The 20,881-nt window shown below is 42.1% G+C and overlaps 1 protein-coding gene across 1 annotated transcript in view; it reads right to left on the reverse strand.

Annotated features, from left to right (window-relative positions):
• The window catches only part of GNS (glucosamine (N-acetyl)-6-sulfatase), a 52,210-nt gene extending 32,556 nt beyond the window's left edge, over positions 1-19,654 (reverse strand). The window contains exons 1-9 of the mRNA XM_038549917.1: positions 19,358-19,654; positions 14,342-14,401; positions 12,340-12,546; positions 10,132-10,197; positions 9,370-9,468; positions 7,662-7,829; positions 5,882-5,964; positions 3,937-4,055; positions 2,392-2,495 (exon numbers count right to left, since the gene is read on the reverse strand). Of these exons, the coding sequence (XP_038405845.1) occupies positions 2,392-2,495; positions 3,937-4,055; positions 5,882-5,964; positions 7,662-7,829; positions 9,370-9,468; positions 10,132-10,197; positions 12,340-12,546; positions 14,342-14,401; positions 19,358-19,558 (1,107 nt within the window). The 5' untranslated portion in view covers positions 19,559-19,654. The remainder of the gene's footprint in view (positions 1-2,391; positions 2,496-3,936; positions 4,056-5,881; positions 5,965-7,661; positions 7,830-9,369; positions 9,469-10,131; positions 10,198-12,339; positions 12,547-14,341; positions 14,402-19,357) is intronic.
• Between the last annotated feature and the right edge of the window lie 1,227 nt (positions 19,655-20,881).

Consider the following 20,881-nt stretch of genomic DNA (forward strand, 5'->3'; position numbering starts at 1 on the left):
GCCTTCACATTTATTGTTCTGCTCAGAATGCCCTCCCACAGATCTCTGTGGGACTAAATCCTTCTCAACACCAAGGTCTCCTTTCAAATGCCTCAGAGGCTTTCACTGACAACTGTAGCTAAAATATCTGGCTCTCCTGACATGTTAAGAACCAATCCTCCTTTGGATGCTGTGTATCCAAGGCTGCTGGCGCAAGAAGATACTTAAATGTTTCCTGAGTTATACTCTAATGGTTAAGTATAGACTCTGCAGCCAGACTGATACTTTTTAGCTACATTATCTTGGGCAAATCATTTAACTTCTATACCTCAGTGTCCTCATCTGTAAAATGGGGATAACAATATCTTTTTGGGAGGGGGCAGGGTGATAAGAGTACCTATATCTTATAAGGTTGTGAAGTTAAGTGAGTTGATATAGCTAATACACTTAGAACAGCACCTGTCACAAACTAAGCATCCAATAGATATTTTGATATTGTTGATTATATAGATATACTTTTTAAAGATTTTATTTATTTATTCATGAGAGACACAGAAAGAGAGGCAGAGACACAGGCAGAGGGCTCCTGCATGGAGCCCAACGTGGGACTCGACTCCGGGTCTCTAGGATCACACCCTGGGCTGAAGGCGGCACTAAACCGCTGAGTCACCCAGGCTGCCCTGAGTATTATATAGATATTATTATTGAAATGGTTTCCTAAGAACCAGGTTTTATTTACACTGCTTATAGGTGAACTTTTCTGATGTTAACATTTACATGCCACTGTTATCTTGAAGACAAAAGGAACAGTCTGTTTGATGGGCAGCTGGCTGACACATTCCATTCTATTCTCATTCAGCCTCCTTCCCTACACTGGTTAAAAGTGGCCCTAGGTAGCCCTGCTCCTTGGAAATGCAGAGCTGCTGACAGGTTCTCTTGAGTCAACTCCCAACACCAAGATCAATAAAACACTTTTAGACTTAATGGTCCTCCAAACCCACCTATGCCCTTTGAAAGGAGAGGCCCATTTACAGGGTATTGAATTTATAGTGGGAAGTGACTGGCTTTAGAAATGTAGGCTATTTATTTTTTAAAATATTTTATTTATTCATGAGAGACACAGAGAGTGAGAGAGGCAGAGACACAGGCAGAGGGAGAAGCAGGCTTCATGCAGGAAGCCCAGTGTGGGACTCGATCCTGGGACTCCAGGATCACGTCCTGGGCTGAAAGCAGGCACTAAACCGCTAAGCCACCCAGGGATCCCCTGTAGCAGGTCTTAAGAGAAAAAGAAAACTCAAAGGGAAATTATGAAGGCCATTTTACCTTTCTGAAAGAATTTCAACAGAATTCTATCATGAGCATTACAAAAGGATATAAGTGAATTGCAGACTTTTAAACAAAGTAAACATTAAACCCCAAAATTAAACTGAAGTACCCAGTATACCCAGAAAGTCTGGCCCATTTTTCAATTTTAGCTTAAATGATGTATTTGCTCATTTTTTTGTCTCACAGAGCTGGGACTGATTTGTGTTATCAGAAAAGAGGAGAACATAACTAGTGGAGTTTATCAATTCTTATCTTCTAAGCATTAGACCAAAGTGTTTTGGTTCAGAGTGCCCACAATCTCCAGGAACAAAATGCCTCAATATTAAATAATAAGTTTGGAAAAAGACACGGAAATCAAATGGAAATGGCAACATTTCCAAAAGAAAAGTGGTATATTATGATACTTTTGGAGAGAGAATCAGTAAAACAGAAATGCATTAGTAGGAAGAGTCCCAAAAGAGAGGGATGAAATCCTCAGAAGACATGCTTTCTATAGCCTTTTACTCAAAGTGGAGTCAGATCGGCAGCAGCTATCAGCTGGGAGGTCAGAAATGCAGACTCAGAATCTGAATTTTAACAAGGACCCAAGGGGATCCGCCTAAGGAGCTCTGACCTACAGGGTAGTAGGCCCCAAACTGGGTGGCCTCTCAGAATCATCTGTGATTGAAGGACAAAAGCAGAGGCTGGGTCCCCATTTTAGTCCAAGTGAGTCCATTAGAACCATTCTGGATGTTGAACCTTTCACAATTTCAGAAGGTGATGTTGATGAGGACCACGGTGGAGTCACTGCTTCAAGACAAAGATTTATATAGTCTTCAAGGTCAAGTAAAAACTACTCATACTGATATGATATGTATATATACGCATATGGGGGGGAATACAGTTAATAGAACGTGGCCAAGGGTTCAAAAAATAAAAATAAAAAAGGAAACCAGTATTTCCAAGGCTTATATATACACACTTACAAGATCTTAAGCCAATCAGATGTCATCCTCATATGAGGAGAAATCTAGTCAGCCTCCTTTCCAGCCTTCTTTACTCAGGCAAGTGCTATCTGTAAACACCATCAGTTTCTCAGGCACCTACCTTGCTTGTCTGATTTGGTTTGATCCCAGGTCCTCGAACCAGCAGTGGAACTTTGATATCAAACTCATACAGCTGTCTTTTGTCTATTGGCAAAGAAAACTGTCCTGAAAACAAAATACAGAGGATAAAGATGGAGCCAGGATAGAAATGTCACTCACACATTCATTCATTTAATCGATAGTAAGAATGAAAACAACTTTGTTATACTATTTATGGTGCCTTAATGGAAAGTTTACAATTGCTTGGGTTTCTTATTACTACAAGGCAGGAAATGAGTTTATCATCTTTAAACAAATGCCTAGGGGAATTCCTCTGGTTTATGACAGGACAAATTTGGCAAAACAATGACTGGAAAGTACTGAAACACAAATACATAATTTATGGATGACACTCAATCTGACCACAATTGAATGAGGTTACTCAAAAAAGTGTAAATAAAGGGACAAAAACATTTATCCAGGCTTTCTTATATCTGCATTTCAAGATAACCAAACAGTTGAGTTCTTCTCTAAGGAGTTCCAACTAATAAATGCAAAAGGAAGGACAAAGTTATGAAGTCAACATTTTGCCATTTTTGAAAGAATAGGAGATTAAAGCAACAGTCATCAACAGAAGCTTCAGCCACAAAAGGTTCATAGGACAGGCTCAGACTGACACCACATGAGCCATCAATTAATAGCAGCATTGCTAAATGGGTCAGCCAGACACCATCATGAAGTGATGTGATAGGAAGTACAAATCGGTATCACCAAGAAAGCATTCTCACTGAAAATATGAATTTCTGTTCAGACTCTATAACTATCAATCTATAGAAAATGCTGACTAAAAGTACACAAGGCATCACAAGACTGGGATTAGCCAAATCGAGAATGAAAATTTTTTTTTTTTTTTGAGAATGTGAGATATTCTAAAGAACAACAACAAACCCCTTTTCCAATAAATCAGTGGCAATAACAGCCTCAGGGAACATAAAAAACAAACAAAACCCAGGTAGGATGTGGACTTTGTCCAGATTTTGATACATAATAAACTAGTCAGATGGACAATGTAGTGTTGATGTACAGAATCACAATGTTTGAAGTTTCTCCAATACTGCCTAGCTAAAAAACAAAAACATGGGGAAGGCAGGAAAAATTCAAAAGACTGGCCACAGGTAGCTGAAAATCGAAGCTGGATAATGGAGATTATTTTATCAGTCTCTATTTTGAGTACTTAAAAAAAATCTCTTACCTCCATTCTATAAAGTCTATTTGCCCTTTAAATCTAGTTAAGTTTCTTACTTCTGCCTGCCTCCAATCTAGCAAGCTCACTCTGCTCCCAACTCCTCGAACATCATGTAATTTAGCATGTGAAATAGCAAATAATGAAACCTGGTCTCTCTACAGGCGAATGTGTTGGCCCTCTAATCACAGGGGTCCTGAAGGGGGCACCCTCCCTTTGGTCTGTCCACCGCTACAACAGGACTAGAGCTCCCTGCCAGTGCTACTGACTAGGTGAAAAAGGCACATCATCAAGGTCACAGGAATACCCCAGTCCATCCCTTACCTGTGTGATAGCCATTGTCTGACGTATAAAAGATATATGTGTTGTTAAGTTCCCCATTGAATTCCAATCTCTTCACCAGTTTCTCCACAAGGTCATCAACTGACAGTAAAGTTTGCCACCTGGATGTACACAGAGGGTGACAAGGGGACTTCAGAAACAATGGCTGAGGGAATGTATCTTGCCAACAGAGCAGGAGTGAAATTCAAATCAAAATAATACAAAAGCCCCCAAACCACACTCCCGGAAAGCTCAAAACCCAAATGTCCTTTCCTCAGACCACTCACTGAAAAAAAATTAGAAAAATCCCAGAACACAATTAGTTCATTCCAAATTTAACCATTTCTAAAGAAGTGAAGCTTTTTTTTTTTTCCTTTATTTATTTATGATAGTCACACAGAGAGAGAGAGAGAGAGAGAGAGAGGCAGAGACACAGGCAGAGAGAGAAGCAGGCTCCATGCAGGGAGCCCGACGTGGGACTCGATCCCGGGTCTCCAGGATCGTGCCCTGGGCCATAGGCAGGCGCCAAACCACTGCGCCACCCAGGGATCCCAGAAGTGAAGCTTTTAATAACCAGTTAGCTTTACTAAAACGAGTGATGAGAGCAGAAACAACTGGAAGGGAAAGCTGTCAATTCAGTACTGATTAACACAGATTAATTCAGACAGACCCACACTACAACATTTCAGGATCTAAACTAGGGGTGGGCAAGCAATTAGTGATGGGCCACAGCCTGTCCACTATTTAGGTTTGTTTTTATTTTTATTGTATTTTTTTTAAGATTTTATTTATTTATTCATGACAGACACAGAGAGAGAGAGAGGCAGAGACACAGGCAGAGGGAGAAGCAGGCTCCACGCAGGGAGCCCGACATGGGACTCGATCCCAGGTCCCCAGGATCCACCCTGGGCCAAAGGCAGCGCTAAACTGCTGAACCACTGGGGCTGTCCTAGGTTTGTTTTTAAATTGCGGTAAAAAACACACGAGATATAATTTACCATCTTAACAAATTTTAAGGGTACAATCATTAGTATTAAGTATATTCACACAGTGGAACAGATCTCCAGAACTTTTTCTTGCAAATCTGCAACTCTGTACCCATTAAATAAGTCACTGTTTTTATATTGTTCATTCATATATTGCCTAGTTTTGCTCCAACAGCAAAGCTGGGCAACTGTGACAAAGACCATTTGGCTTGTCAGGCTATAATATTTACTGTCTGGCCCTTTATAGAAGTTTCCTCACTCCTGGTATAATCTAAATACATCTTAAGAGAGTGTAATGGATTTTTAAGAACTGACTTAAGGAAATTCCTTAAAATTCCAAAAGCAAGTGCAAATATTCTGTTCTATTCTAAGCCTTTGGCTCTTTTTTTTTTTTTAATTTAATTTAAAAATTTTTTTAAAGATTTTATTTATTTATTCAGAGAGAGAGAGAGAGAGACACACACACACACACACACACACACACACACACACACACACAGAGACAGAGACACAGGCAGAGGGAGAAGCAGGCACCATACAGAGAGCCTGACGTGGGACTCAATCCCAGGTCTCCAGGATCACGCCCTGGGCTGCAGGCGGCACCAAACCGCTGGGCCACCGCGGGTGCCCTAAGCCTTTGGGTCTTATACAAATATTGAGTCTGATTTTTCACAAAGTGATCTTTTCTTCAGACACAGGGAAAAATTTTTTGTACCAAATGGCTCCAGTTCGCAATCATGTTTTAACAAGTTATACAAATGAATTGTTTTATTAGTCCTGAAGTCCAAAGACCATCTCCTATACCTCTGGGGGAGCAGACTCCCAATCAAGGAGTCTCTCCCACCAACCTGCTACCTTCTGATTTTGTTTCAAAGGTAACCACATTGTGCAGTCCCCCTGTTCATGGGCTGACTTGGAAGGTCCGTAACATCCATCCAGATTGAGAAAGTAGTAGCTCTCACCTTTTCCTAAATGCATTATCTAAAAACTGTATTGAAGAATTAGTCATTGGGGTCTTGGCTTGCCTAATTAACCAGTGCTTGTTCTAAAATTTAAAAGAAAAAAAAATGTTAGCACCAAGTCAATACAATCAAATAAACTACTACCAGAATACATAATGAAAAGCAGCATTTTATACTTCTACCAAGAAGGAATTCACCAGAGCATCTGAACAACTTCAGACCTCCCCTCCCCTGCTCCATATATTCCTAAAAATACTTTCTATAGATTATCATTCATTCTTAGGTTCTTCCCAGTAGCTCTCTAATGAAACAAGGCCTGGGCTCCTTGTTAGCAGCATTAATCAGCATTAAAAGATTTAGTGAAAGATATTAGAGGACTATTGGCTAAAAGGAGACTAAGTTTATTAACATTGAGTCTATGCTTTGGATCTACTACCCAAACTACAAAAGGGTAAATATTAATTTTACCTTCCATTAAGTATTGCCCTAATAAGCGACCATTCTTAACACCCTCTATTTTCCTGCCCAAGATACTGATCGTCCTAGAACTTTGGGAAAAAAACTCATCATTACAATTTCCTAAAACCTCAAGCTCAAATCTAGAGGGTTCTTCTCATTTAAATCACTTGCAGTTCTAAAAAAACCAAAAAACAATAAATAAAATAAAAAAAAACATAAACATTCCCATACATCATTAATTTTCTCCTCCCTATTCATAAAGTCCTAAGCCACCATCTCCCAAACTGTCAGTCTCAAAGGGTTCTTACTTAGTATTGAGAAATGTTATACAGTATATCCTCCTGTTGGAAATTCATCTTGGAACAGGAATAACTCTAAGAAATTCTGTAACAGAGTGACTGATTTAAAATTTCTACTTATTTGCTCATAGGAAATCCTATTAATTTCTTTTGGAACACAGAGAAAGGCCCTCTAGTTCAAAACTCAGTTCTCTCAGCCTTTAAAATCCTACTTAAGCACTTGCTTACAGTGTGCCAGGCAACATGCTGCATATTTCTATGCTCCTTAGTCCATATTGTAGCTGCACGAGGAAGTAAGACCTCCCACCTTATTTATTTAGATCTCTCACTTTAGATAAAAAAGCAGAAGTTAAGCATCTTGCCCAAGGCCAGGTCACTCGGCTCAGAAGTGGCAGTGCTGAGTCTAATCCCAGACTCATTCTACCATCTCACAAGCAATGAAGATTTCTGGGCAACACGCATGAGGCAATAGAGAACTTCTGCCTTTGAACCAGTGAACAGCCCACCCTGTGTGCCAAGGGAAGTATAAGTAACTGGTGTAGGAGGCAAATATTTAGGCTGTGGCCTTCAATTATATTCCCCGCTCCGGCTCATTTCTCCATTCAACTTCCTCTTCCAGCCATATTGCACTAGGTCACTGCCTCTTTCCTATGCCTAAGGCACGGCGAGGGCCACCCACAGGAAGCTGCTGCAGGCCTCGCTCAGCCCCAAGGGCTAGGTCTCAGCCACTGCCACGCAGGAGGAGAGCCAGCACAGAGATTAGCAGGAGAGCCTGTAGTCAGGAAAGATGGCGCTGCTTTACTATTTCCTCTGGACTCTCTTAGTTGCTAACTGGATGTGTGGCAGGAAGCTTATCTGTACTTCTGAAGCAAGGTTATACTATCTTTATACTTAAGACAGGTAAAATTACCTTTAGAAGGTCTGGAAGGAAAATCAAGTACGTGGCTCAAAGGTTCCCTGACAAGATAATATACAGTTACTTATATCAAGTATGGCTTCATTCAAGGATTAGGGGAAGCTACCGTTCCATGGATGTTGAAGTTCTTATTTCTTGGTGCAAAGACGTTCTGAAAGGTCTTCTGGTACTGAGGTGCGGCTGTCCAAGGAGAATGAGGTGCTGGTGTGGAGATCATCATGAAGAACGGCTCAGAGTTGGACTTGTAGTCCAGGAAGCCCAAAGAGATATTAGCCTGAGATACACAAAGATCTGTTATCTTCTACTCTACCCAACAGTGGAGAACTTGAGAGATGCACATTCTCAGGTATACAGGAGGCGGCACAGGGTCATATCCGCTTTTAAACAATCTTTAATTTTTAACCACTTTTAACAATCTTAATATTAACACAACCTACATCACAGTTATTTACAAGTGTATTGTAGGAACATATATTTGGGTTTTAGGCAATACTTATTTAAAAAAAGGGGAAAAGCATAGCATCCTAGGAAAACAAATAAGATTACAATGATCTTATACACGATCTAACAATTGTTAATACTTCTCATAAAGGAAAAAATAGTAATTTGACCTTTTAAGGATTAGGTTGCATTAATACAACTGCCTGAAAGTATATAAAATATACAGAGAGAGTGTTAATCTAATTCACCCAGTGGGACCAGTGGATTAAGTTATCTTAATCTTATAAAAATTCATGCAGTGTAGACATCCCAAGTTACACCAGCTATAACAGCTAAACTAAATCCAAATCCATCACACCAGGATTTTATTTTATTTTATTTATTTATTTTTTTTTTCAGGATTTTAATTTATATCGACTTACATTCATCATTTGCTTATCTGGAGATATGTTATCAAAATGAAAGCATCCCACACACATGCTACATGTTTAATTGTTCTAGTTGATTTACAGCTTCACTTATTCCCATCACTATACTCAAAAGGTACTGACTGAACCAATCTCCTTTCACCATCCCACCCACCTGCTTACTCTAGCAATGTCAGTAGCTGTGCGTTCCCCCAAATGCTGGGCACACTTCTGCCTCAGTGCCCCCACAACCGGTAGCTCTCTCTGTGGACCCTTTCCCCTGATCTACACAGCTCACTCACACCTCTTTAAACGTTATCTAAGTAACTCCCATACCCTGTCTTATTTCTCTATCTGATCACCCAGAGGGACTTTGCTTCATTCACTGAACACCTGCTATGCTGGGTGCTAAAAAATTTGGTGAATGAATACTCTGTGGAGGGCTGTCATTAGGAACACAGGAAAGGCAAGTCCTAAATTCACCCAGTTTCAGTAATTTTTATGTATAAAAATAAAAATATTTATATATGTTTATAAATAAAATTTATACTATGTATTTATATATATAAATAAAAATTCAGATATAAATCTTAAGCCTTAGGAACTCCCAGTCCCTAGCTCCCCACCCTCACAGTGAAGCTGCATCTCATAGCTTGTGAGTGAAACTGGGGTCAAGAGTAAGAACCTCTAAAGTAAGACCTCTTCAAAATAATCTCTACAGTCTCAGAGATTAGCCTTTGGAAAAGGATTTGTTGCTGGAATTTCAAGAACATTAGCTCTGAGCCTAGCTTATATACAAAGAAAAACACCCTCAGGAGTCTTTAATCAGTTGGAAATATTCTTTGGCAATTAAATGAAGTTATTATTCATTCACGTTAGTGAACATGACCAAGTCCAACGGGTTTCTAGGCAGAGGTTTCAACAACTGTGAGCCACACATGAGAGGACAGAGCTTTGATAACTCACCAGAACATCTGTCAGGTAGTCCACACTGTAGTTTTCACCATGTTTCCGTGCCTTCCCATTGATAGAGAGCGTATAATTATAGTATTTAGAATTCTTTTCCTATTAGACAGGAAAGTAAGATTTGTTAAGAGATCAGCACACCAAATGAAAAGTCAGAAATCATGCTGGGCTAAACCATACTGTTTAAATAGTGACAAGACAATCTGGGACACCTAGGTGGAGTGGCTGGTTAAGCATCTGACTCTTTTTTTTTTTTTTCAAGCATCTGACTCTTGATTTTGGCTCAGGTTGTGATCTCAGGATTGTGAGACCGAGTCCTGCATCAGGTTCCACGCTCAACATGGAGTCAGCCTGAGATTCTCCCTCTGCCCACACCACCGCTCTCTCTAACCCTGGGTCAAATAAATCTTTAAAGAAAAAAGGAGACATTTTAAAAAAAAATATAATTACTCAAGTTAGTACTGCATTGGATTTTTTGACTAGAGTTTTATTAACTACTAGCATAGTTTCAATCATATGTCCTAGTTTGAAGAGCCACGAGTGGATAAGATAAAACAGCAAAATACGTAACTAAACCTTATGTGATGCAGGAAAAACATCCCTCAGAGGAGTGACTCACAGATCAATAGACTTTAAGGAGATAAAATAGCTAATCATAAACGCAAAGCAACTCATGTAAAAATTAGAGCTAAATTAGAGAGTAAACATATTTTACATCTGCAGGGCTGTGTATAATTGTCGCTGATTTCAATAATCACTCACCAAGGCATACCAATAACTCCAGCCTAGAGGAACATGTTCTAGTCCACCTGCATCTGGGGCTCCATACTGAAAAGCAAGACAAGTAGGACGTCAGAACTACTCAGACTTGACCAAATCAGAAAGAAAGAGGAAACTTTTAGAATCCTTTTTGATCAGGGCCTGAAACAAGGTGCTCTATTTTCCCAAACACATAAAACCCAGTCAACAAGTAAAGAACACTATAATCCTAGGAACTTCTGAAGCAGGAGTTTGCAAACTATGGCCAGCAAGCCAAATCTAGCCTGCCAACTGTTACGTATGATTAGCAAGCTAAGGATTTTTTTCCAACCATTAAAAAAAACAACAGCAATCAATAGAGGAATATTTTGTGACAGAGGAAATTGGCATTTCAGTGATGAGGGATTTTTGGAACATAGGTGCACTCATTTTGGTTTGTGTAATGCCTATGGCTGCTTTCATGCTACAATGGCAGAGTCCAATACAGGAATCCCCCCTTATCTGCAGTTTCATTTCCTGTGGTTTCAGTTAACTCACGGTCAACCATAGTCCAGAAGCAGAGGAACTCCTGTCAGAAGGTCTGTAGTAGCCTAATGCTACATTGCAATGTCTGTCATTCACCTCACTTCATCTCATCAGGTAGGTATTATATCATCTCACACCATCACATGAAGTACAGTGCAATATTTTGAAAGAGACATCATTCACATAATTTTTATTGCATTATATGGTTTTAACTGTTCTATTTTGTTATTATTAGTTGTTAATCCCTTATTGTGCCGAATTTACCAGTTAAACTTTATCACAGGTACAAATACACAGGTAAAAACATAGTATATATAGAGTTCAGTACTATCTTTGGTTTCAGGCATCTACTGAGGGTTTGGGAAAGTATCCCCCATGGATAAGGTAGGCAAGGGGGAAACTACTGTCATCACAAAAGAGATGTATGGCCTGTAAAGCCCAAAATATTTACCTCTAGTTCCTTCCAGAAAAAGTCTGCATGGCTTAGGCCAGAAGGTTCATTTCCTGAGCTACTGATGGCACAAACTGAATACTCCAACTGACCTTGTGCCTAACGATAGCCAAAATAATCAGATTATGAGCTCTCAGCCTATAACTTCAGTTGTCCTGATGATGAATTCTACTTTTAGAGCTCAATTTATTTGATGAGATGAATAAGTGACCCCAGAACTATCACATTTTATCTCAATCAGGTTTAGTATTGCCCATTTAAGGAAGAATTTAACCCATGAGAAATCTCTGTATTTTAATGAATTTCTCTTAATTCTGTATACACATTAAATGGTCTTTCATATGCGTAGTATAAATTCTGTTTATGAACCACAGACTTATCTCACCTAGTATTTATACTTATTTCTCATGATTCTTTTCAAACTGACTTATCTTCCTTCAACCTCACAAGGCTGCAAATTCTCCCAATTATTGTGGGGAGAGAAAGTATGAACAGAAAATTCAGATCAGATATTAGTATCTCTAACAACCGTGGATAAAGTATATAAGTAAATGTGTATCTTTGTCCTGCATTCCCAGTTTTACTCTAAGATATAACCTAGATACTCTCAAACTATTTCCCTTAAGTTTGACTAAAAGCTAGGGCTAGTGTGGTGAAATCTAGCCTTGGTGGGCTGTAATGGGTGTCCCTCCACCCAGATGCACAACAGGCCAGCACATCAACCACTAAGCCATTTGCTTTAATGGCCCAAACAGCCCATGCTCTGGGTGCTTTCCCTTTACCACCGATCTCTTTACATTTTTTTAGGTTAGAAAATGGAGTTAAGTCTTAAGCTGTTATGGTGCAGGAAAGGTGGCAGGAGGAAAAACTTCTTCATTCTCATCCTAATAAAGGGGAAATGGAGAAAAAGATACCATGACAGCCACATGACATGCAAAGTTCTTGAAGAAAAAGAAAGAAGAAAAAGAAGGGGAAGATGCATCAGACAGCAGCAGTCACAGGACAATTTTTAAGTAAATGCTGTGAGGCCATTTAGAGGAAGAATAACTACAGTACTTAAATCATATAAATATATTCATGTAAGTAAATTGTTCAAAGAGCAAATTAGGAGAAAACATACACCAAAAACATTTTAACATGACTCAAATGGATAATTAAAAAAATGACATGAATTACATTAATTCACATTTATCAAGCTTTTTTTTCTAAAGGAATAATTAGATCATTCAACATACCTCATTTAAGTACTTCCCTGCAAAAAAGGTCTGATAACCACACATCGATCTGAGAATTGCTGGAAAAGTATTTGGTTCTTGGATCTTCTGCCAAGACTTACTACTGCAGTTTCCCTCTAAAGTGTTGTTAACAACGTGATGATTATGTGGGTACTTCCCTGTCAAGATACTGGCTCTGCTCGGACAGCAAAGAGCACTTGGCACATACTACAAAGGGAACAGAAGCAAAAAAAAACCTAGTTACACAAGAAAGATGGATTTCTCATCATTTCTAAAAAGAGCAAACAAAGCTACTTAATATTCTAACTTTGAATTTCTAGTTTCCCACGGAATAGAGTTTGCGTTTTTTTTTGTGTGTGTGTGTGTGTGTGTGTGTGTGTGTGTGTGTGTGTTTTGGTAACATACGACACACTTTAGAGCTGCTTTAAGTCACATAGTGGAGACAGTAAACCAGATAAACCAAGATAACAGATTTTTTTTTCAGTTGGTTTCTTTCTGCAGAATAAGAGTTACTCCAATCTCATCTGCTAAAGAAATATTTTTGTGGTAGGAATTAGGTTTTTTTTTGTTTTGTTTTGTTTTGTTTTGTTTTAAAAGTATGTTCCATGCCCAGTTTGGAGCCCAAAGTGGGACTTGAGCTCAAAACCCTGAGATCAAGACCTGAGCTGAGATCAGGAGATGGACGCTTAACCAACTGAGCCACCTAGGTGCCCCTAGGAGCTAGGTCTTAACCAAAGATAAAGAATACTACTTGAATCTAATGTAGCTGAGAGGTACAGGTTCATTTTCAGGAAAACCTGTAGCTTTATACATTTCCTACATCACTTAATACACTGGATACAGATTATTTTTTTCTACTCTAATTGCATTTCTAATAGCTGAGCCCCTTCTACCTGATATTTGTATAGGTCTTAGTACATGTTGCCAAGCCACCTTATGGAGAACACTAGTTTATACTCACACCAGCAGGGAAGGAATGCTCATGCAAGCATGCTCTTGCCAAAACTACATAGTATCCCTTTTAAATACTTGCATTTCTTTGGCCTTTCAAATTGGATTTGGCATTTTTAAATACTGTTGAGGATGAACATTCTCCACATGCATACTGACCAACTGTTTACGTGAATGATTTGTTCATGAATTTTGTATATTTTTTCCTCCTGGGGCATTAGCTTCTTATAACTGAAAATCTGAGTTAAGGAAGGATTCAGTCATGTTACAAATACTTGCCATTTTTTACTTTTGCTTTTTAAAGTTTGTTAGATATTGGCAACCCTTTTAAACCTTTTGCTTTTTTGTCTGCTGACCTATTTTTTGGTCAATGTCACAATGTTTACTGTATCTTCATATTGCATTTTATTATTTGGAAGGGCAATTTCCTCCTTTAAGAAATAATCTTGATTGTTCTAACCTACTTCTAATTCCAGATAAATCTGGAATCACTTTACCCGGCCTAAAAAAAATCCTGTTCGGATTCTGATTAACCTTGTGCCTTTCCATAGAAATGAATGTTACTTAATTCTTACAGTCCATTTTCAAACCTCAAACAGTGAGGTTTAAAAAAAAAAAAATTATCGGGATCCCTGGGTGGCGCAGCGGTTTGGCGCCTGCCTTTGGCCCAGGGCACGATCCTGGAGACCCGGGATCGAGTCCCACATCGGGCTCCCGGTGCATGGAGCCTGCTTCTCCCTCTGCCTGTGTCTCTGCGCCTCTCTCTCTGTGACTATCATAAATAAATAAAAAAAGAAATTAAAAAAAATTTATCTAGTTCTGAGCTATAAATCAAACTGGCTTAGAAAATACCTACAATTAAGGTTCAATTAGTAAAAATATTTCAATTAAAAGAATTTAAGTCACTTTAAATAAAGTCCTTCCTTTAGATCACGCATCTAACTAGGAAAAAAAAAACCATACAGATTACACTAGACTACCCCAAAAAGAGTGCTGCTTCTTGGAATATGAACAGAAAGTCTCACAAAAGTAAGTCAGCTTCAAAACTTACAGCACTGGAGAAAGTCATCCCCATTTCTCCAATGAGAGCCTTGGTTTTCTTTAGTGGTGTCTGTGAAATAAATAATTATGTGTTAATCCATTTCCTCCAATAAACAAAAACACGCAGACCAAAACTCATGTTTTTTGCATCTTACTCGTAATGATCAGCTCCATTTGACACTAAGAAATGTCAAAAGAGTCCTGTGTGATTCTGGAGATGAACCAAACAGGTTTGGTTACAATTAGTTATGTCCCATGCAAAAGATCAAAAGGGTCATAATGCCCGCAGGAAGGGAAAGTTCACAGCTGACAGCACTATTCTAGCAGTGCTGATTTCAAAGTAACTAAATTTTGGTGCTCTCTTTTGTCACCAGCCCCCTTACAAGATAGATATGGCAAATCTCCATAAATTCATCTTTAGAAGCAGGAAGTGGGATAAGAGATGAAAGGAGCCTTCCACCCTTTAAAACAGAAATAACACTCAGGTTCTGAAAGCCAGATAAGGTCAGGAGGCCCAGAAAACAACTCGATTATCACACATCCAGTGGTGGAATCCAAATGTACACTTTTCAACTATATGCCCAAAACCTGTGCACTAGACCAATCACCACCTCAGGTAAGGACTTGAACCAGATGGCAAACAGTATAGATGAGAATTGATCTCAAATCCTAGAATGAGATAAAAGTATGAAGAATGTCGTTTAAATACAAATAAAGTGAACACTAATAATCTTTACTCAGATTCCAGACAGTAAGAAAGGACCACTGAAGAGACTCTAATTTTATTTGTATCATATTAATCAGTTCATGATGATTTTTGAAGTACCTTTGAAATCTAAGATCAAAAAAAAAAAAATTAAGACCATATTCAGTGCAGTTTTAAGTATATCTTATTGTGCAATAATTCCTTAAAGATAATCTAAGTAACTATGTTAACAAGGATCTTATTTATAATACTGTATAAATGACTTCCCCTCACTGTTTTATATAGATAGTAAAAAACCTAAGGAACCCCTAAGCTCAAAAGGATGAGAATCCTAACTTATTTAAGAAGACATTTCATAATTTCACGAATAGATCCATAATAGGTTCCCAGGAGATGCTATAGGTAGATATATAAGGTCTTCGCTAATCTTCACAGCAATGTCACCAACTATGATACTCCGCAAAACATCACTGGGTGCTACCGTTAGGTAAAGAATATTAGGCTGAGTGAAACACTGGTTTGACCAAAAAATCTGAGGTATGATGACACACAGGGAGGGGAAACGAGAATACAAAGTGTAAGTGGGGAAAGTGAGTTAATGTTAGTTGATTATATGGGACTTAATCCTCAAACTGACAAATAGGCAAAACTACTGAAGAGTTTCTGATTTACAGAAGACTATACTGTGTGATTATAACCCATTTGTTAACCACTTAATGTATGCCAGGCACTGATCTAGGCAAAGGTGGACAAAAAACAGGTGGTCTTTGATCTCATGACCTTTGTACTTGGGAATTTAAACAAGTAACAAGTAAACAATCATTTCAGGCAGTGAAGTGCTATCAACAGAATAAATCAGGATGAGTTATGCATCACCATGCTTACAGCTGGTGGGAGGAGAGGGAGAAACTACTCTAGATAGGTGGTCAGGAGAGGCCTCTCTCAGGAGGCCTGAGATAACTGTGATACTCAGAGTCACATGATGAAGAGGTCAGCCATGCAAAGATCCAGGAGACGATGTGTCCAGGCTGAGTGAATAACAGCAAGGACAAGGGCGGCCAGAGAAGGAAAAAAGGCAAATGTAGGAGCAGCACAGCAAGTAAAGGAGACTGTGGGGTGAGTTAAGGTCAAAGCATTAGGCAAGAGCCAGCAAATGATGCAGGGCTGCATGGGAACACAGATTTTAGTGTAAGTAAGAAATCTACATCAATGACAGTCATTTTCATACTGCTAACACCGGGACAGCGATAACCATAATCTATGCTTAAACAAATCTTAAACAAGAAAACACAGTGTACTGAAAATGTGTGTGTCCATGCTAACCTGAACGTTAACATTGATCTTTTAAGATGTAAGCAAGGACAGCTGCAAGGCTGGTCAGGTCAGGGCTGTGCAACGCTGCCTAAGCAGCAGCCAGTCTTAACACCCAAATAAGGGTAACTTTACTCATCCAAAGCACATCCCTTCCATAAAAATCCTAAGGAGTCATTTACTTTTTTGGCTCCCATGTATATAGCTGCTCTGAAATAAAGTTTTAACGATTCTAATAATCTATGGCTAATTTTTCTTTTAATGGTGAAAGATCACTATGCTTGAGGCAAAGACATCATCTATTCTTGCCCTACATTTCATCATGGCTCCATCTCTCCTTTCCTTAAAAGTTTTTACCAAATGTCACTTTTTCTAAAGTGAATGATTTTAAAAAGAGCAGCCTGTGCTTCTGTGAACAGTGTGTCCATCCCACCATGATAACATCCAAGTAAAGTAAAGAAATAGGAACTGTTCCCTAAGCCAAGAAACTAAAGTCCTTCAGATGATGCCTGCAACAATGATGATGCATCAAAGACAATTTCAAAGGTGACTGAAAGATTCTATGAGAAGCAGCAATCACACAAACGCTTATAATTCTTCGACCTGAGCTGGTGTGGTGGATTGGACCACCATTTCTTTTGCCAACTATGGCAGCAATCAGTAAGCAATCTGACCCCCCTTTTTTGGGTCAGAAACCTCACTCTACAAAAAATGAAGGTAAAATACAGAGTATTACATATAAATTAAGGACTTCCATGACCCCACTGGTGTCCCTGAGTATCAATTTTGGTTTTTCTCTTCAGTGTAAACACCTATAAAAAAGAATCTGCTACTGGTTTAAAGAACCAAATACAATGAACATGTTAAGGGGAAGATACCTCAGATCTACACAGACCACATCGATCTCTAAGAACTAAGAAACTCGGTTCTGAACACCTGGTATTTCAGTGATAAATTTTTGTTTTCAACAGAAATGTAAAAGCTTGACCTTTTAATTGTTTTAGTCACTAACTATTGCTAATTTTTGATATGAGATGGCTTGGTTTTTCTAGACACTTTTTTTTTTTTTTTTAAGATTTTATTTATGAGAGTGAGAGAGCGAGTGAAAGCCAGCATGTGCAAGCAGGTGGGAGAGGGAGAAGCAGGCTCCCCGCTGAGCAGGGGCTCGATCCCAGGACCCTGAGATCATGACCTGAGCCGAAGGCAGATGCTTAACTGACTAAGCCACCCAGGGGCCCCTAAACAAAACGCTTTTCAATGACACACATACACACACAAAAACTTTTTTTTTTTTTTAAAGGAATTTTGTGAGGAGGGTTAAGTGTAGTGATGAGAACGGGAAAAACAAAGTAAATTCCAGGAGGGCAATTAAGTCAAGACTCTTCAATGTCAATGTGGTGTAGAAGGTAAAAGGCAATGAGGCCTATGTGGCAGGAAGAAGCGTGGAGTCAAAATGCAAGCATCTTAAACATTAACTAGAAAAGATTCTTAAGGCAGTGCAGGTGACTCAGTGGTTCAGCACCTGCTTTCGGCCCAGGGCGTGATCCTGGGGTCCTGGGATCGAGTCCCACATTGGGCTCCCTGCATGGAGCCTGCTTCTCCCTCTGCCTGTGTTTCTGCCTCTCTCTGTCTCTGATTAATAAATAAAATCTTTGAAAAACAAAAAAAAATTTTAAAAAAGAGAGAAAAGATTCTCATAATTGTGAACAGAGTCCTGAGTCAGAACTACATTTTAATTCATAACCCAGAATTACATATCTGGTCTACGTGAACCTTTACCATACGTCCCACATCTATCACACCAACATTTTCTTTTTCTTTTCTTTTTTTTTTTTTTTTTAACACCAACATTTTCTACTCTATTCCACAGGAAAGTAAAAAATGCTGGTAGCTGCTCATTGAGCTGATTTTACAGCTCACGGATGGGTTGAAATCAGTCTGAAGAACATTGAGGAAGAGTGTTCACATACAGTAGCAGGAACTTCTCCTGGGAAGGGTTTTCATAGGCTCAGCATTTAGCTGAAAGCAAAGAGAGAACTGAAACGAAGAGACAAGGTGTGTGTGTGTGTGTGTATATACATACCCATGTACATTTAAAGAGAAGAGAAATGCCAGACCCAGCATCAGAGCACCTGCTGGATTCCTACCTGCTTCGACTACTTAAGCGCCTCGGGGAAGCCACGTTCCGGGGCCTCCATCAACAGGAGCCTGGGCGAGCGCTCCTGAAGGTCATAAATTCCAGAACTCTAAGATACAGAAGCAACGCTCACTCTGGGCAAGAGCGAAGTCGCCTGACAAAACACATTTAAAATGGGACTGGTTGGAGGAAAGGTGAAGTTCAAGGATGCTCTTGTTTTGAATCCCCACATCACTCATCACTTTCTTAAAGAAGCCTGAGACACAGCAGAAAAATAAATAAATAAATAAAATGGAACACGGGCCGCAGGAGCCAATGCATCGGCATCAGCATCAGCATCAGCAGCATCCAGGGGCTCGATCGGGCTGATTGAACTCTCCTGCTGCGCGTCCGGCCACGCACACCCTGAGCCGCCCGCCGACCACCTACCGGATCAGTCCGCTTCAGCACTTATTTTCTAAGATACCCAGCGCAGCCCTGTGCACGCGGAGCCGGCCTAGGTCCTTCCTGCAAAGACTCGGCGGGGCTGGTGCAAGAGAGAAGCCGGGCGCGCGTGCCGGCGGCCCAGCCCACCCCTAGCTGGCGTCCACGCCTCGGGGCGCAGCCCGGGTCCGACCTGGAAGCTCGGCGCGGTGCGTGCACGGGGGTCCGCCCAGGAGAGGGCGGAGGAGGGGGAAACGGAGTCCCGCGGCCCCCGGAGCTCGCCTACGGGGCCGGGGGCGGCAGAGGCGCAGCTCGCCAGGACCGCGGAGCCGCGGAGCCGAGGCAGGGAAGGGCAAAGCGGCCCAGACACCTGCGGGGCGGTGGGGGGGGGGGGGGGGGGGTCGGCCCGGGAGTCGGCGGGGCGGGGCGGGGCGGGGCAGAAGCGTTACCATGCCGCCGAGCACCTCGTCCTGGTCGTCGGTGAGCAGCAGCACCACGTTGGGCCTCCGGGAGCCCGCCGCCGCCCGCGAGGCCCCCAGGCAGCCGCCCAGCAGGAGCAGCAGCAGCAGCAGCAGCGCGGGGCCGCAGGGGCGCAGGTGACCCGGCTGGTTCCGCCGCGGCCCGCCTGGGGCCGGGGGCAGGAGCCGCATGGCGGACGGCGCTCCGGACCCGGGCGGACGGCGGCGCCGGCGTCTGAAGGGCAAGCGGCGGAGGGACGGCGGCAGGAGGAAGAGGCTCGCCCGCGGAGGCCGGGGCCGGGGTCAGGCGTTTTCTCCCCTAGCACGGTCACGTGAACGGGGGCAGGGGGCGGGGCACGCCGCGCGGTCACGTGACGGCAGGCGGGGCGGGGCGGGGCTGCGGGCGGAAAGGGAGGGAGGCCGGGGCTGCCGGCCGGAAGCCGGAAGTGGGCGCCGGGCGGGGGCGGCGGGGGCGGCGGGGGCGGCGGGGGCGGCGGGGGCGGCGCTGTGCGCCGGCGGCCGGCCCCGCGTCCGGGTGGCCTGGAAGGGTCGGTTCTCCGCAAGCGGGGGCGCCGGCCGACCTTGTGCCCGCCGGATCGCGACGTCGGCTGCGGGCGAAGCTCCTCTCCGGATTTTATCCCCGAGGCAGCGGACGCCTGCAGGGCCCGGTGGGGACCCCGGGGGCTCGGGTTCAGCGCCGCCCTCCGCCCGGGCCGCGACCCTGGGGACCCGGGATCGAGTGCCGCGTTGGCTCCTGCGGGGACCCGGCTTCTCCCTGCGCCCGCCTCTCCCCCTGCCCCCTCCTCCCCTGCCCGCCTCTCCCCTTGCCCCCTCCTCCCCCTGCCCGCCTCTCCCCCTGCCCGCTCCTCCCCCTGCCCCCTCCTCCCCTGCCCGCCTCTCCCCTTGCCCCCTCCTCCCCTTGCTCCTTCCTCCCCCTGCCCCCTTCTCCCCCCACCCCTCCTCCCTCTGCCCCCGCCCCTTCCTACCCCTGCCTGCTTCTCCCCTGCCCGCTTCTCCCCCTACCCCTCTGCCCCCTTCTCCTCCCCCTGCCCACTTCTGTCCGCTTCTCCCTCAGCCTATGTCTCTGCCCCTCTCTCTGTCTCTCATAAATAAAATCTTAAAAACAAAAAAAAAGAAGGGCCCTTGTATTTAAATTTTTCTGATTTTTCTCTACGACGCACCTGTTAAGTTTAAAGTTGGTTTCCAATTCAGCTTTCTTGATTCCTAGCCTCGGCTGATAACGTGGTTTCAAACAAGCAGATGATTCAGGGACATCCTCACAGTCTTAAATACGACTTGGGGAGTTCTTGAATATTCCCCCTAATACTCCTTGGTGGAATTTTGAAAGCCCTGTTAGACAATGCTGAAGGACACGCACGCTGAACAAATAGAGCCGGTGAAACGTGGTTACCCGACCCCATTAGGTAATCTTTTTTTTTTTTTTTTTTTTTTTAAGATTTTATTCATTCATTTATGAGAGGGAGAGGGAGAAGCAGGCTCCATGCAGGGAACCCA

Source organism: Canis lupus, chromosome 10 (genome assembly GCF_011100685.1).
Source record: "Canis lupus familiaris isolate Mischka breed German Shepherd chromosome 10, alternate assembly UU_Cfam_GSD_1.0, whole genome shotgun sequence".
Taxonomy (NCBI): Eukaryota; Metazoa; Chordata; class Mammalia; order Carnivora; family Canidae; genus Canis; species Canis lupus.